Below are 18,374 nucleotides of genomic sequence, written 5' to 3'. Positions count from 1 at the left end.
TTTTTTTTTTTTTTTTTCCTTGTCTCTCTTGAGTGCCAGCTCAAGCTTGAATGTCAAGCCAAAATGGACCTCACTGCTGCACAGAGGCTGCAAAGTTGAATAAGTGTGTCCACAGACGCAAGACCTCATCAGTTAGAGATGTTGGCATTTAAAGTTTTGAGGCCGACTCTCACCTTAATGTCGCAATAGTTACAGAGACCAAGTGAAGTTTAGACAAGTTGTGAGGTAAAGGTTTGACGTAGAGAACACAAGACAGTAAATATATTCAAAGTTTGTCTAATAAGAGCTTTATAATGAACTTCTTCTATACAGTTTTGATGTAAGCTGAAAATCAAATGTGGAATGTGCAATATTCAAAACAAAATCCTATTTAAGCAAAAGAAATCAAATGTAAACTCAACCCATTGATGTCATATTTGAAATACACATTTCTAAGATGCCTATCTAATTAAAATGATTCAAATTTTCATTAAAAAAAAACCTTTGTATATAACTTGGTCCATGTTCTCTATCCTGCAGTTCATCCTCATTCCACTAGGGGCAGAAATCTATTTCTGCTCATTTCAAAATGGCTGCTTCCATGAAATCTCAAAACACTTTCAGCAGGAAAAGTTTTGCTAATTTCCAAACTTTACAGGGAGAATAAAACTCATCAATTGTAATTACTTTTTTAAAATGACAGCTTGCTGTATTTAAGAGAATGCAAAATGTGTTGATAATTAATTCTTTATAATACACTTACACCATATTAAAATGTGTGGATCAAATTTGAGACAGTGGGTAAATAAGGTGTTTTTTGTCAATATGTTTGCATCCTAAATATAGATACTATCTCTATTTCATAAAAAAACACAATTTTGCAAAATCATTTTTTATGGATTTAATTAAGAGATTTAAAAACGTCTTAATTTAAAAAAATGAATTTACTGTTAATTCTTTAAAATAGTGGGCTTCACAGGGTTAAAACATTACTTTGCTACCTAGGCTGATTTATTTTGGAGAATTGGTGGCCAAGAAGACATTCTTTACTGACTTTTCACTATAGGAATACATGTGCAGTGATTCGTGGGACCTTTCAGGGGAATTACAGAGAAAATCTTCACTAATAAGTTCTCTCATTATGAGTTGTCTGAAATATTACTGTTGCTTTACAAACAATGGATTAATGATGCATACTATAAATAATCACAACCTCGCAACGTCTCCCTGCAGAATGTCAGTTCTTCATTGTGAAAGAAGGATGCTGATGCTGAACAGTATAAAATACATATGTAAACAGGTAAAAAAAGAGAAGTGCCCCAGTTCAGATAATAGAAAAAGGCTGAAAGGAACGGAGCTCTTGATCATGTTCTCAGCTCCTTTGTGCCTTCCATGCATGACGCAGAGTTCTCCAGAGCCCCAGTTTTATTCTTCAGTATGTGGTTTTTAATTATAAGACTGAACCAGCCTCAACCTCAATGACTGAGCTAAATGCATTTTGGTTTATGCTTTATTGGTTTACACTTTGATCTATAAGAAATGTTGTGCAGCTCTGCAGAACTATAACTTTTCACCTGCAACATTTTCAGGAGCTTTGGTGTGAAAACTTATTTTCAGTCACTGATACAACTCTCAGCTTTTTTTATGTTTTGAAACGAGAGAGGAGGAATCCCATTGGGCCAGTTTTTGCTTTTATTACTGATATATTTCATTTACTGACAAAAAGAGAAAAGATGACATCCAGATGCATCTGTCTCCTTCATTTTTTCTAGTAGCAGATGCAGAAGACAATTCTTTCTGTGGCATGAGTGTAGCTATTCAGTATGAAGGTGCAGCATTAATTAACGGTAAATCTCAGGGTATTTTATGATAAAAATGTGTAGAGTACAGCCAACAAAACTATATATGTATGTATCTGCAATACAGGTATGGAGATTGGAGCCTCCCTTACATTCCCTACAGTAACTGTATTTTCACTGATGCCTGCAGTTATTTGTCTGTTACTGTCAGCTTTGTCTTAATGGTTCATTAACTTCCCATCAAGTTTTCTTCATTTGCATCTTTACATTGATCACTGAGAACCACAAAGAGCAGTTTTCTGTATAAGTTAATTAAAATATGTTTACACTAAATCATTTTTGCCAATAATTATAAGATTTAGCGCTGATACCGACGCTGTTATTTTTTTTTTTACTAAACATATCACCATAGGTTCATGTATTTTTGCTATTTTGCACAAAAAATGATTATACCAAGAAATAATGTAGCTACAAGGGGGGCTGAGTCTCCCTGTGCCAGTCCCCTGCCTGGATAAAACCCAGGCTTGTGTCAGAAAGAAAGAGGATCCGGTGTAAAACTCTGTCAAACCAAATGTACGGATCAGCTGGTTCGCTGTCCCAAAAGTTGAAAAATATCAGATAAGTCAGGGTAAAGAGCGGACCAAGTATCTTTGAAACCTTTGTCAATCAGCGTATTTAAATCTAATTAACCTCAAATAGGTTTTTCAACGTTGTAATAAAACTTCAAGTATTGAGTTGCAGTTGGTCATAGGAAATAATTTAAGCTTCAATCCTATAACAGTTCTCAGAATTTGGATTCTGAAAAAAGCCAGATGGACAAAATAAAAGCTAAAACTACAATTTTACTAAAATAAATTTAAAGATTCTCTTTTGAGAAGGAGTATCGTACATTTACTTTCAAACATTGTGAGATTCCCAAACGAACACCAAAGAGCTCCACTGCAGTGCAGCAAAAACATGAATTAATACATTAAAATTTCAAACATAATTCTGATACTATACCAACATTTTTTAAAAATTCTGATGAATGCTTTTTGCTAACATCTTCTAAACTGTGGGGAAAAAATGTCTTATTTAGCTTCAATGTATAAATGTTGAAGATTCTGTATATACTTGCTTTGACTAGGATTGGTACAGAATTGAAAAAAATTAGACTGTTGCTTTGAATTCAGTCATCAGTAACTAAATAATAATGCCTAGTCAGTCAACTCTATTCTTTAAAACCCCTCACAGAATTCACCCAATCCCTTCCTGTGGCTCTATTTTTTCCAATAAACCAAATGAAAAGCTCAATAGCTGTTGTGGTGCATCTGCTGGATAAGAAAAAATTGAAGCAATTTTCTGCTCACAGAGGCAGGTGGTCAGCGTTTCACAGTCACTAACCTGACCCAGGAGCTCGGGCAACCCCAGTACTTGTCCTGTAAACACTCCTAAGCAAATCAGGATGGAGTTGAACTGGCCAATGAAACCTCTGATATGCCGTGGAGAAATCTCTCCCAGGTACATTGGGAGGGCACTGAGAGCTACACCTGCAGCACAAAGGAAGGGACATCACATTAAGATGCAGTCTTCACTTTTCATGTTTGCTACGCAGCTTGATTTTGTTTAATTCCAACATTTTTGGATGAAGAAATAACCTCGATTTCTGTCAAAAGTAAGATATGAACCTTTATCCTATTTCAAGCTGCTGAAAAAAAAAAAAAAAAAAAGTCGAAGGCATTTCTCTGAGGCTGCCATCAGTAATTCAGGTATCCACATATGTTTATTTGTTTAGAGACTTCAGGATCTGTTTACCTCAAGTCGGTTATCCAAATTTTTGTTTATATCATCATCATTTACATAATTACATGGTAATTCATTTTGCACTCCACACTGGCTGTTGTTGCAGTCTGCCTGATGATGAGTGGTGAATTTATAAACACGCTTCACCAAATTGCACACTTACCCGAATTCACCCCCATAATGATCCGGCCAATGATGAGCATTTCGAAAGACTTGGAGATTTCACCCAAGGAGAGCAGGAGGGCAGCTATCACAGCAAAGCCGTTGTTCAGCAGCAACGTTCCCTTTCTGGAAGTCAGTGAAATTATCAAAAATTACGTCAAATAACAGACTTTTGTGAAAAACAATTCTGAAAACTTTATTTAAGAAAAAGTTACATTTTCAAGTAAGTCATGACTTAAATTAAATTCCCACTCTGATCATCTTTTGAACTAATGTAAAAGTGTTCCCAGTGGTGTTTTAATTATGACTATGCCATTTTAGGCTAAAATAGAGAAAAATTAAAAAAAATGTACATAACTGGACATAATTTCTGCAGAGTGCTGCAAGTTCTTTAGAAATTTGCCTCTGTGTTGTGGAAGGGGATGTTTGCGCGGAATAAACCTTCCTTCATTTCCCATCAGGCCTTTGTTTAAACCAGGGGTGTGAAACTCATTTTGGGTCAGAGGCCAAATTCAACTCGTCTGATCTCAAGTGGGCTGGAACAGGAACATAATAGCAAAATAACATATGGTAAACTTCTCTGTAGCTTTGTTTTATTTTTTTGTCAGCTGGAAAAAATGCCTCAAACAGCCTAATCACTTATTATTATTATCATTATTATTATTATTAGGGCTATTATTATTATTATCTTTTGACAGCAACATTTTGGTAATTGTGGTGTCACACATGATCATTTTTATATCAACTTAACAATGGAGAGGCTGGCCGGGAAACGCTCTGCATCTTACCCAGATGTGGCACGTCCTTGCAAAGAATTGGCGTTTATTTCTTGATCTCTTGTTATGCCGGTATTCATTTTCCTTTGCTTCCCCTAGTGGCTGGATAGTGTATTGCAGCCGTTTCTTTAAATAGCCATAACTCGCCACAGAAACGTGTTTTTTTTTTTTTTTTTTTTTTTTAATCCTTATATTTTTTGTCATGATTGGGCCAAATTGAACCATCTGGTAGTCCAGATGCAGCCCTCTGGCCGTTTGTTTGCCACCCCTGGTTTACACGATCTCCCACTAGCTTACATGCCCTTAAAACCTAAACTTAACATTACATGTGCATCAAAACCGGCGAGCAATAACAGAATAATCCGACCGTACAGTTTTGAGCCAGCTCGGACAAAGAAAACAACGTGGTGTCTCATACTTGGATCTAATACAAGATAGATACCCAGTGAAGGAGGCATCAGAATGGAGTGGAGAAGGTAGTTTTTGGCCTGCCAATTGTACTTATTCCAAAAGCATTTTTTGTTTGTTTTATTTTTTTATTTATTTATTTTTTTTTGTCTGCTGCTGATTTACAACAATTTGATGAAAGAATTTCTAAAAATGCAATTTAAAGCTTAATTTTCTTATATGAGAAGATGCTACAAGAACATATTAAAAACACCATTTCATCAAAATGAGCTTTATCATGAAAAAAAGAAATCACCTGACTTGTATCTCAACAACTTTCATTGGCAGCCTTTTATCATTAAAAAAACTGCATCAATAATGGTTTTCTGTGCAGTGGGACACTTTGAGGCCAGCAAAGTAGACACATTTGTTTTCTCAAGGAGAAATGTCAAGCTACCACTCAATCGGCTTACAAACGCTGAAACACAAGGCAGTAAAACTATCACATCGCGAAAAGTCACATACTTGCAATGAAAACCTGGAGGTTATGCACAATGATTAAAATCTGATTCAAATTAATCACGGATTGCAGCAATGTTGCTTGGTAAATTACTGTCTCCTTGGAGAACTAGAAATGTGGAGCTGCGTATTTACATTAAGCATTGACCTTTTGCATTTGGTTGAATTCCAAGCCAATAAGCAAACTAAAACCTTCTAATGACCTTCTGAGTATCTCACATCCAGTTCAGAATCTAAAATGAACCTTAAAGAATTAAAGAGGCAGGCAATTTAGCTGCAGAGTGAAAAATCTCTGCACCCTTTAATCCCAAAAATGTCTAATTAAAAGTTAGGATCCAGCTCTATCTCACCCCAATTTATACTCTTCATAGTTATCTGTCTTCTCATTTATTTATTGCAGCAGTATGGATGACTCTCTAAGTAAAGTATTTTCTATTTTTTTTTATTTATTTAAACTCCAGGAAGGAAAAGAAATAAACAAGCTGTAAAAAATATTTCCCTTTCCTTTCTGTCTGGTACTTATGAACTTTCAGCTTATAGTATTACGATTCGATGGATGAAGTAGACTACCATTTTTTTGGCTAAAATTATATACAGCTGCCACATTTGTAAGATACATGCATTTGAGAGATTAATGGTCAATATTTTACTGCCAACACCAGACAGTTTCGTCTACCATTGACTGCTGTTTGAAGCATTTGAACAGAGCATTCTCCGCAATGGAAAGGAAAGTTGAGTTTCTACAGAAACTACATGCTAGAAAATGTAAGGTTTTTTTTTTTTCTTTCTAATTTTGGCTAAAATGACAATCATAGTTAAACTACCACTAAGAACACTTTTGAATTAGATCATAAGACGATCGGAGTGGATCTTTAAGTGCATATTCCTTATAGAAATGGGGAAGATAAGGTTAACATTAACTACAAAAAAAACTAAACCAACCTGTAAACCACAGTCTTTTTTTGCAGAGTTCATAAAAGCTTTTATGCTTCATTTACTTTAGACTTGCACACACATGGTACAAACTATCTGTCTGCTATCAATATTCTGGCAAGTTTTATTGGGTGAGGAGGGGGGGGGGGGGGTACTTTTTCATTCACAGCCTGATTTAGAAAACATTTTATTCCTGAGGATGGTGAAAACGGATTTTTGCTGTCATTCAAAATCCCTTTTGTAAAAACCTTTGACTGCAATGTGTCAACAAAATGAATCAAGAATTCTAAAACTGACTTCATGGATATTTATGCGCACATTTGCATGCAAAGCAACCACGTACCCGACCCTCCTCACTGGCATATTTAGACAAAAGGAAACTTTGAGGGAAGACGCTGCAGGTGAACAGGCTCAAAGGGAGTGTCTGTTGCAGGATTAGACAAGAGAGATTCACACTCTTGTGCCACGGGTCAAAAGAAAATGTGTTTTCGTTAACCACACCGAGTTTGTTAGCAACATAAATTGTCTCAGGGGTGGCCCCACTTATATTCCACCAGAGTAAGAAAATAAACAATTAGTAGAAATATATTCACATCACATCTAGTTCAAATGAAGACATTTAGGCTGTAAAACACACAGACACCTCAGTTAAAAAAAGAACACAGCTTCGTTTAGAAACTTTTAATGAGCTACTTGATATTTCTTTGAGGTAGGTATTTTTTTTTTTTTTTTTTTAGATTTGCTCATGTGTCCTTACCTGCTGCTATATTCTGCTCTTCTCCCTGATGCCTGAACACAAGCCTCTTCAACTCTGACTTGAACTACCAGCCACCCCACAGATGTCTGAATGAAAATGTGGGAGGTGGATTAATAATACCTGCCGTCCTAATAAACACATTAAAAACTTGCCGCTCGGAACATCCGAGGTGAATCCGAAGTGCATCTTAATTATCTGAAATCCGTCTGAGATGAAGCCTTACAGCTCCATTTCCTGCTTCTGACACTAACATCCTCATAATTCTGGCATAATTGATTCCTTTGAATATATGCTATCATGAAACTGTGAGATGATCACTAGGAATGGGCCAATATTTTTTTTCCAGCCGATACCAATAACCGGTATTTCCTCTGCAACTGTGGCCGATGGTCGATATTTGCCGATTTTAATATTTAAGTGTCTACAGTAAAAATTTTGATTTTTGCTTCTTTATAATAATGCAAAAGGTTTTTTTTACTATAAGATCACATAATACTTAACCTTTTTTAAATGCAGCAAGGAATGTCATAGGAACAAGCATCACTTTGAAAATATATCTGAAAACATTCAGATCATTTACTGACTATTAGACACAACTGTAAATCATCAGCTTTCCATTGCCAGGGATCTATTAGGAATAAGTATTTAGGATGTAAAAAATAAAGTTTGTATGAAAACAGAACAATTTTTCTTTAGTATTGGTCCAATACTGATAAACTCAAATTATGCAAATATCGCCCGATACTGAAAAATCGCCCAACCCTAATTATTCCACCAGAGTTTGTCCCTGGAAAGTGGGAGAGAGCAGATCAGCACAAAAGTGGTAAAAAAAAAAAAAAAAAAGTCAGCAAAACTCCAGAAACCCATCTAACTGTTGGTAAGATTGGATCTCATAGAAGAGAAAGTTGTCAATTCACTCCACCAGACCAGAGCCAAATAATTTTTCCCCTGAGCTTGCACTAGATATGTAAGTCCTCAAAGTTTGTACATAGATAATAATCCATCGTTTCATTTCCTACACCCGCTGCATCTTGTTGAAGCTCTCAGGGAACTGGATCCTATCACAGCTGTCACCAGGTGAGACACAGTACCTGCGGATAATAAGCTATTGAGAGAAAGTCCCAGCGCTACATGAAAACTCCGCATGCGGGCTGTAGGCAGCCGCGAAGAAAGAGCGTGGACTCCTTTTTTGACTGCCAGCACTTAACAGGAGCAGCTGTCTTGCTAACTGGGCCTCTAGGGGAAAATATGTGTAAAAAATGATGTCGTGGTGTCACTCTGGATCCTCTGTGAGCCTTTAATGAGGAAAATTAATGTAGTTCATCATAATGAGCACCATATGAATGGCTGATGTTAAATGTCTGAAGTGCACTTTGAGGACAGATCATTCTAAAAGTCAGGATTGACCAACATTCTGAGATTAGGAAAAGGGGACTAGTATTTAAAACATATCTGAAGAGCCAGCATCAAAACTTTAGGATTCACTGACTTTCACTGACAATGACGGAAAAATTATTGTTTGAAAAAGATATTATCATTTCCTCTTTTTTCAGACATACCTCTATTTTTTATTGTGCTTGGATCTGGAGCCTTTCTCATCAAGACTCTGGAAAGGAACTCCCTCTTTTGAAGTTTAAATAAAAAGCCTCAGCTCCATCTAACTTGGAAACATGCTGAGAACGTCTGACTTTTCCGACAGTGTAACCAGAAGGAACCAGCTTCCTAATGAGCTCATATGTTTTCTATTCATGTCCAAACTCAAAACCTTGATCTTTTCTACCACCTTTGTTTAAAATACTGCCCTCTTACTGTTTCATTTAATGTACTTTTTAAATTATATTTTATTGTCTTCTTATTTTTGCTCCATTTCCTGTTAGTTGCCAAAGCTTTTGTCTTCCCATGAAGCTCTTTAAGTTTTATGTATGTATACAAGCTGCACACATTGCTATTCCATTTTTATATTACATAATTTGCCATTTACATGGTTTTAGTGAACTATTTATGTACTTAATTGAATAATTTTTAGCTTTTCTCGTGAGTTTATGTTATATATATAGTTTGGATGCAAAGCAATCATACACAGTGGAGGACATAAATATTTAATCTCCTAATGATTATATACGTTTGCCCACCTTTTATTTTTGGTTATGGTTCCCACAAACCAGACAGGCTAACCTAATCAACCCATCACCTGAACTCAAGACACCTGTTTGAAGCAATCACCTGAAGAAAAAAACACCTGTTCACAAAATCAAACAGACTCCAAACTCTCCAATATTGGATAAACTTAAGAGCTTTCAGTGGATTTAAGGGGGAAGATTGATTATAGACCTGCACAAGACTGGAATGGACTACAAAACCATCAGCAAGAAGCTGGGGGTTAAGCTGACAACTGTTGGTGCAAATGTGCCATAATACAAGAACCTGACCATCAATGCACCCATGGTTCTTAACCAGAGCTCACCAATTATGAAGTTAGTTGATGATTTAAAGCAGCTGGGACCAAAGTCACCAAGAAAACCTTTGGTAATAGTTCACGCTGCGATGGTTTAACATACTTCAGTTCTCACAAAAGTAATCGTGCTTAAGAAGAACATGTACAGACATGCTTGAAGTTTGACAATAAACACTCATGATTTAGAGAGTAAAAGGTGGTTTGGTCAGATCAGACTAAGATTGAGACCTTTGGCATCAACTCAGCCGGCCATGTTTGGAGAGGGAGAAATTCTGCCTATGATTCCAAGAACACCATCTCCACTGCCAAGCATGGAGGTGGAAACATTATGGTTTGGGGACATTATTCTGCACGGGGATACTTCAACATGTTGATAGGAGGATGGAAGGAGTCATATCCTGAGTGAGATACATGTTTCCTCCTTAAGTCAGGAGGTTTAAAATCGGTAGTGGATGAGTCTTCGAATAGGATAATGACCCAAAACATGCAGCCAAGGCAACGGAGGAATGGCTGAAGAAGTATATCAAGGTCATGGAGTAGCCCAGCCACTTCAATCCTATAGAAAATCTATGGAGAGAGTAGAAGCTCAGAGTTGCCAACAAATCTAAATCATTTAGAAATCATTTGCAAAAAAGAGTGGACCGAAATTCCTCCTGATATGTGCAGAAACTTGCTCATCAACCATAAGAAACGTCCGACCTCTGTGCTGCTAATAAAAATATTGAGAGTTCAAATATTTATTTCCCTCAATGAAATGCAAATAAATGTAAATAAGTTCTTAAAAATCTTGATTTTCCTTTGGATTTTCTATTTCTCACTGTTCCAATGAACTTACCATTAGGAGGCAGACTGTCCATTAAACCTACAAAATCAGCAAAGGATCAAACTCTTCTTTCATCCACTGTATATATTTTCCTTTTTGTCGTTCTGGTTTGGTTATTTTCCCTAAAAAAGAGCAAATCAGAGCGCAGACCGCTTCAGCAGGAGGAACTCTTTAAAGCGGTCCGATGTAATTGTGTTTCTTTGTGGCAGAGGCTAAAGTGAAAGGCTGCACAGACACCGAGTTTAAAATACATGAACCTTTTTGTGATGCAGAGCAGGAAGCTCATATGGAAGGGACCAATATTAAAATTAAACAGCTGAAATATACCATAATAGACCCCTTAAACAGATGGGTGAAATTCCCCCTCCTTTCAATGTCAAGTATTTCAAATGGAATGTAATAAATTATTGCAACCTAAGCTAAATTTAAACTTCTGGAAAAAGGTTAAAAATAAAAAAATGGTTCAAAATGAAGCACTTTACATTATTGTGAGTTCACTTTATTGCCTGATGCAAATACAAACATAAAGAGGATGTAAGAGTCAGTGCAAGAGCAAGGTATAATGTGGCTGAATTAAATTAAAATGCAATAAAATTCTAAATACAAAAAGAAAAGATAAAATAAACACATAGCGGTGGATAGTAGTGGTGCAATTTGGAGAATTGAGAGTTACTGAGGTGGGGAGTAATCTGCAGGGAGGACTGAAGCCTTGTTCAGCAGGCTGATTGGAGAAAAGGAAAAAACTGTTCTTGAGGTGAGAGGTTCTGGTCCCGATGGACCGGAGCCTCTTGCCAGAAGGGAGGGGCTTGAAACAGTACATGTCTGGGGTGAGTGGGGTCGGCCGTGATCCTGCATTTCGTATGAGAATGAACTTAATCTTCAACCAAGAATTAAATATTTACCTCATGACATTTCATCATAAATCCACTTTAGTTTTGATTTCTGCGAAGCTCCAGACATCAGATTAATAAAGCTCTTAGTTTGAGTCAAAGTTAAACTGGTTTTACACAGAATAAGAATTTACTCCCAATAGAAAAATGAAATCTTTATTTACATTTTTGTGCTTTTTTGGGGCATTAATGGTTTATAAAAACAACAGAAACGTAATAATTTATTTTGGATAAATAGAAAGTGAGAAAGAGGCAGTTTAATAGGGATTTTTCTTTTTGCTGCTCCATTTATTCTTTCTCTTGTTGCCTAATATTTATTTTTTGTTGACTTGATTTGCATTAATGAAAGAAATTAATAAACCAAAACATGATAACTTTAGCCCAAACTGGCATTTACGAGTATACATTTATTTTTACACTGTAAATTATGCATTTTTAGACATATCCTACATAAATGGGATGTCTTTCTTTATTTCATTGATATAATGATTTAGAAAAAATCTTTCAATTAAATTTCTTGAAGTGTTTTTTGATTGGTTGAACTAAACGTCATCTGAATTTTTTTTTTCTTCTTAAGACACTTAATTCCTGATCTCAACTTTTTTAAGCCAGTCACAGATTTTCATGACAGCATGATGTTCCCACATTAAGACATACCAACACACATCAATGTCTCAATCACATGCAGTGATGTCTTGAATCCCTGGAGTGGCTCCTGGATTTTGTTACGTAATGATGTTTAATTAGCAGAGCTTTTCCTTGGGCCTAAATGTTTTGGATCGGATTATGATAAGAGTGAATTTGTGCCAGAGAACCGACCAGCTGTAAAACACTGCAGTTAAATGTGAGACAGTGCAAAGATATATTTAAAAAAAAAACTTTGAGGAAAATTGTGTTTTTGGTGTTTTTAACATGTTCTTGTGCCATTTTTCTGATGATGGAGGACAAATATTACGGAAATTAAGCCCTAAGGTTCATTTCTGAGTATTTCTTTATTCCAATCGTTGTGAATCAGGAGCAGAATAAAATATGTCCTTGGAAAAAGCTTGTAGTTGTCACATATGACCTACGACAGCAAGCCACGAGCTCCCTGCTCCACTCCATTCTGATGCATCCACTTGTAGACAAATAGATCCATGATTGTGTTTGCTTTCCTCATCTGAACTGACGTCTAGCTCAGAGCTGTACAGCTGGATAGCTTCTATATTGCTCACTATTTCTGTTGCACTTGTGATGTTAGGTTGAGGTTGTAAGGGGCTGTAAGCTGGCAGGAGGGAGTGTAACCAAAGGGATGATGGGAAAAGGCTGCAGGCTACTCCCAACAATCCCTTCCATAACTCAGCAGCAAATTGAAAATTAAATACTGTCGCGTTGCAGAAGCTACACAAGTTTTTGATTTTGGCTAATCATTATTTAAAAAAAACACTTTTAAAATGAAAAAAAAGATGTGCTGGACTTGAAATCCAAATGAACAGGAACCCATCACAGATCTCAGGGCAGCAAAAGTGTAAAGAAGATTATATAATACTATAATAATATGATTCCACTCACCTTCCTACCACTTTGATGACAAAAGAAACAGACAGCGCACCAATTAGACCTCCGATGGCAAATATAGAGACAGTGATGGACCAGAGCAGGGTGGCAGTCTGTGCCGGAATAGGATTCCCGTACCGCTCCACCCAGGTTTTGTTGTAGAAAGCTTTAATGTACTGCAAAACATTAAAGACAAAATCATCCAAATGTGTCATGTCCATACAGTAATAAAAGATTATTTTAACAAATCGAACCAGGTGTCCTTAATATGACTCTAGCGGGAGTGTCGAGCCTCCATGAGCTTTTAAATTAAGTTAGTTTAGAGAAATTTCTGCTTGATTTTCTTCAATTCTCACCATTTTTCGTTTTTATTCATTTCCAACCTGTAAAAGAATACTTATAGCAGAAAATGACACATTCATTGCTTGGATTTTGCTGGACAGTCCTTGGTGGCATTTAATAAAACAGTTGCAGTTATCATTTAAAGAAAAAAAACAACCCTTTTTCCATTAGAGCGCCCATGTTGTAAAGAAATACTAAAGAAAACAGCTATGTTGTTCAATTTGAAGGATACCTTCTCTTAATTGTTTGCTCTTTGTGATATCTTTCAATCAATTAAGAAGGTTATTTGTGACGTAAAACAGCATACAGGAGTATGATATGTGCCACACAAAATCAGAAGATAAGGCATCGCCATCTTTGTTAGCAGCGCAAATCAAAATACCTCTGAAGTGATTTCCGAGCTTGGAGAGTTCAGTTCTTGTTGTTTTCACATTAAATCCTGCCAGAAATAGCTCCTCTGGCAATCTGTTTTTACACACAATCACCATGAAAACGAGCATTTGAGAAAATCAGTTGAGCTATTGTTAACAAGTCTGCTTTTTCACAACCAGAGAGTTGGATTTTGTACTTCAGATTCAAAAATGATCAAATTAAATTCATGATTTTTTCTATGCATTCAGGAGCACAGCAGCAGAAGCTCTGTGGACGTTTCCTGTTAGTTAAAGCTTGTTTTAGCGACAAAGAAAAGGGAGATAAGAACAGTTTGATGACCAATAATAAAAAAAAAAATAGGTTCCACTTGCAAATCCTAATAGCACTAAGACAGGATTTCATATAAGGAAACTCACACTTCACATCCCACTGTTCCTAAAAATTGCAACAAGAATTTTTGATTGGCAGTTGGTCTGGAAAAATCTCGTGTTAAGGAAAAAAAACTGGCAGAAGCTGCTGGATTTCTAAAACTAAATGTGGTTTATGAGAATAAATAAGGGAATCAGTATGTAAAAAATATTTTTTATTTGATTACAGTGAAGTGTCATGTTGTCAAAATCCCCAAATCATAAATGTGCAGAAAATAGTAGATAAAAATGATTCTGACATCGAATCAGGCATGAGTAATAAGACTTTTAGATTACAGCTGGCAAACCATTAAAAACAACAGAGATTTGATACAACTGCAGTTGAGTAAAACATAATTTGACATGATTGCAAAAATGATTCCCTTTATATCTGAATTCAACATTGCACGATTTACATAATGGCTGCAGAATGGGTCAACTCTAAAATAATAGCAGTGAATTAAAACAGTGCTTTGTTAGGAATGCCGTCAGTGCTGAGGTTTGGAAAGAAAAGGCAAATAAAGCTCAGTTTCTCTGAAGGGTTTCATGCTAATGTGTCCTGACACTGAGACTGTGGAGAAAAAGGAACAGGAAAGTTGCAGAAACCAGCAGAACGTGTGCAGTGAAGCCTTGCATTAGCTTATTCAAACTTGAACCAGGTATACAAACAGACAAAAACTACCAAAATATTAGAACTCAGCTGTGTATTCTTTGCAATTTCTTCTGCATGTTGAGGCGTCATGCTGATCGTGGATATGAAATTCCCAGACTCCATAGCCTCTGATGTGTTGGAGTAAAATATTTTTTGTAATGTTCTCTATATGGGGCAAAAAGTAGTAAGAATTCATGAATCTTATGTGCCTTGTAAAGAATTTGACACTTTTCATACAGAGATGCTTCACGAAGTCGGCAAAAGCTTATTATAGAGCTTAAGGCTAAGAAGATGACACCTAATCGCATATTTAGAGTGTGATGTCTTAAGAGCGTTTATTAGGATTCATTAGGAAAGCATAACTGACACTTCATGTAATATTCCTCTGCTATTTCAAATATCTCAGTGTTGCAGATGAGAGCTGAATGCCAGATAATGCATGCCATCATCTGACATGCGGTTTGTAGACACTATTGTGGTGTAAGTGGACTGTAACTAAAGAGGCTGATTAAAGTCTCTGTAAAACAGAGTGTTTACAGCCGTCTAGGGTCCCCCAGTCGTTTAAATAAACTGTGGCAACTGTCTTTTTCTGTTGTCGGTTTGCAGCTGAGCTGCAGCTGGGAGCAGACAGACAGTAAGCTCCTCTGCGACCATTAGATCCAAGTGTAGCAGAAAAACACACAAAGAAAAAAAAAAAAGTCAGTTCATTTAATTTTTATGAATTTTGAAGAAAGAGGAAGCGCTGATGGACCCCTCAGTGGGGGCCAGAAGCCAGTGCTACATTAATGATCAGCTCGCGCACCTGGTGGGCAGCAGCTATGAAGGAGAATAAACAATAAGAGATCGCTCAGCATGCTCATAAACTGGAGAATTAGCTGGGGCTGCCCAAGAAAAGCAGCTGAGAGTTCAAAGGGAAATTTCAGCTTTCAGTTGTTTTTGATGCTCGACAACAGTAAGTAATCACACTTTGGAAGCTGGTAAGAAAACCTCAATTTTGCAAAGCAATCAAGCACAGAAGCTAAGCATGCTGCTACCAGAATCATTTTTATTGTCATTACTAGAGGGAATTGTAACAAAATTAGAGCAGCTTAAAAAATACAAAGGTAATAACTATGCACAAATACTATCAGTAAATATAATATTTTGAATAAAAAGAAAAAAATAGGAGTCTAATTTCCGACAAGAGAAAAGAGTGCATGCGTCATCAGGTGGGATGTGGCTTGTTTGTGTTCAGTAAAGTGACTGCCGTGAGAAAAGCTTTTTCTGGTGGTTTTTGTCCTGCGATTTGACAAAAGGGATCCAACAAAACCTCTTTACTCTGTTCTCATCAAGCACCACTGTTGTAACTTCTTAAATCCATCAGCTCTTCTCAAAACAACTGTAATTTATTACAAGAGCAGCCAGAGCGTTTTAGTTGCTTCTCACACTGCAAAAACACAAAATCTCACTGAGAATTTTTGTCTAGTTTAAAAATCTTGTTACAGTTGATAGAAGACAAAACTAACTTTTCAGTAAGATGCCATGACTTGTTTTTAGGACAATAAATCTTGAATACTTAGTTGAGTTATTTAATTTTGAAAACATTGTATTTTAAGCAAAACTTCAAAAAGAAACAAGTAGTTTTTTTATTTTAAATAATATTTCTTACATTTCATTTGTGAATGGAATTATTTGTCCAAATGGGATAAGCCGAAAGCTGAAGAAGAAGATGTAAACCACAAAAATAGCAGGAATAAAGTAATAAAAAACAGTTGAATATTTATTTTGTGAGTGACCATGATACAGGTAGGATAATACGATGAAGTGTTTTGACGAACGCCGTAGAAGCTTAAAACCATTCGAGGCAAAGCAGAAGATTGTTGCTTTGTGAGGTGTACTTTTTTAATTAATCATATGCGTTAACACGTTAACGTTGATAGCCTCACTGCAAAATTTAATCATAACACAGAACAAATACCTTTAACAACAACATTTGTAAGTAAACATTCAGTACCTTTATTTCTAATTTTCAGATTTATTCTTTAAAATGATAATAGCTTAGAAAGAATATTGTGACTGTTTTACCTCTCAAATTATGATATATTTGAAGATAAGAATGTTTAAATACATTGGTTTTACACTTATTTTAAGACACCATTCCAATTACCAGAGTAATACACCTAAATGAGTTTTTATAGCTAATTTCAAGTTTGATCTTGTCCAAAAAGGGCAATTTTACTTATTTTAAGAAATTTTACTGAGACAAATTCTACGGGTTTCATTGGCAGATTTTTTTCACCTATACCAGGGGGATAAACATCTTGTATTCAATATTTTTTAACTTTTGAAAATATTTTTTTCAGAGTAAACTACAGTGTGTGTCCCTGTGGCCGTTTTTAAAGTGTTAGTCCGGATCTCAAACATCCCTTCAAAAACCCAAAGGTGAATTCAGGAAAAATCTGCAGCTCTTGTAGTTTGTGAGGCAAAACTATCATCTGCCTCCAGGGAGTTTAGTGATTCTGAAGACAGTGTACCTTTCCTCCAGTGCTCACCGGTGCTGAAGGACTGTTTGGCAGTGAAGCAAAATAACTAAAAGGCAGCTCTTAAAGCGACTTTAGCCACAGGTACTGGATCTGCCTCTTTTCTTTTTATTCAGCCTGTGCCAAGCTACATTAACACATTTTAAGCTAAGCTGACTTCAGAACTGTTGAAATTCATACGTGAACTTGAGAGGCTACAAAAAGAATTTACTTTCATGTTGACCATTTCATTAGGTGGAATTGCCTCTGTGTGAAAGAGTGAGCTTTTTGAATAAAATAAGTGCAGAAAGAGAGCTAAAGGCAGGAGAGATGAGAGATCCTCAGGCAAACTGGAAAGCAGCTGTCACAAATCTCTCAAAAGTTACTTTCACTGCACTTCATTCCTCTATTTTTTTTAAATAAAGGGATTCTTTGCCTTAAACCTTAACGTAGGTTCATTTAAATTCATGAAACAGTTTGCATTTAAGGCATTTTCATTCTCCTCTCAGCACAAACATGCTTTCCAAGAGCTTTATCAACTTCTGGAGACTCAGTTGAGTGTGGTGTACACCAGATGAAACAATTAAGGAGCACAGAGAAACAAAATATCACATTCAAAGAATGAAATCAAGCGATGAATTGGAAGAAAATGTTTTAGAATTCAGTAGTGGAGAAACACAAGCATTGCCATTTTTCATTCAAGGTAATATTGCATGAATAACGGTCTCACAAAGAGCCCAGAACCAGTCAAATGTCCATGTGGTGTCACTATCTACATCATAACTGAAACAGGTCATTATATAAACCCATGTACTCCTTTCTCAAAGAGATTCAGGTAAAAAAGAAGATAGAGCCCAGAGAGATGAAGGTTGAATCTCATTTTGCTTGGTCTCTATACATATAGAAACACAGTATTATTTGAAATAATGCAACACAACTCTGATGCAAAGGAATCAAAGCTCTATTCAATACAATAGAAACTGACTGTACACTGCAAACTCTTTGGTATTCACAAAGAGATAAAAGATTTTTTAGACATTTGAGACATTCCAGGTTTTTGTATCATCCCATTGCTCTACACCAGGGGTGTCAAACTCATTTTGGTTCACATTCAACCTGTCTAATATCAAGTGGGCTGCACCAGTGACATAATAACATAATAAAAGTAACATAACAGTAACATAATAATAGAATAACCTACGGTCAGCTTACTATCTGTAGCTTTCTTTTAGTTTAGTTTTTTTCTCAGTTGGATCAAATACATCAACCATCCTAGTAGCCTAATCACTTATTATTACACATTCA

At 36.1% G+C, this 18,374-nt stretch overlaps 1 protein-coding gene across 2 annotated transcripts in view; it reads right to left on the bottom strand.

Annotated features, from left to right (window-relative positions):
- slc2a9l2 (solute carrier family 2 member 9, like 2) overlaps nt 1-18,374 on the bottom strand; it is a 116,442-nt gene that overhangs the window by 82,346 nt on the left and 15,722 nt on the right. For both annotated transcript variants that reach the window (XM_024270773.2, XM_024270771.2), the window contains exons 4-6: nt 12,814-12,974; nt 3,724-3,848; nt 3,162-3,307 (exon numbers count right to left, since the gene is read on the bottom strand). In XM_024270773.2, the coding sequence (XP_024126541.1) occupies nt 3,162-3,307; nt 3,724-3,848; nt 12,814-12,974 (432 nt within the window). The remainder of the gene's footprint in view (nt 1-3,161; nt 3,308-3,723; nt 3,849-12,813; nt 12,975-18,374) is intronic.

The sequence above is a fragment of the Oryzias melastigma genome, linkage group LG5 (assembly GCF_002922805.2).
Source record: "Oryzias melastigma strain HK-1 linkage group LG5, ASM292280v2, whole genome shotgun sequence".
Classification (NCBI taxonomy): domain Eukaryota; kingdom Metazoa; phylum Chordata; class Actinopteri; order Beloniformes; family Adrianichthyidae; genus Oryzias; species Oryzias melastigma.
This window is presented reverse-complemented; position numbering and strand designations above follow the sequence as displayed.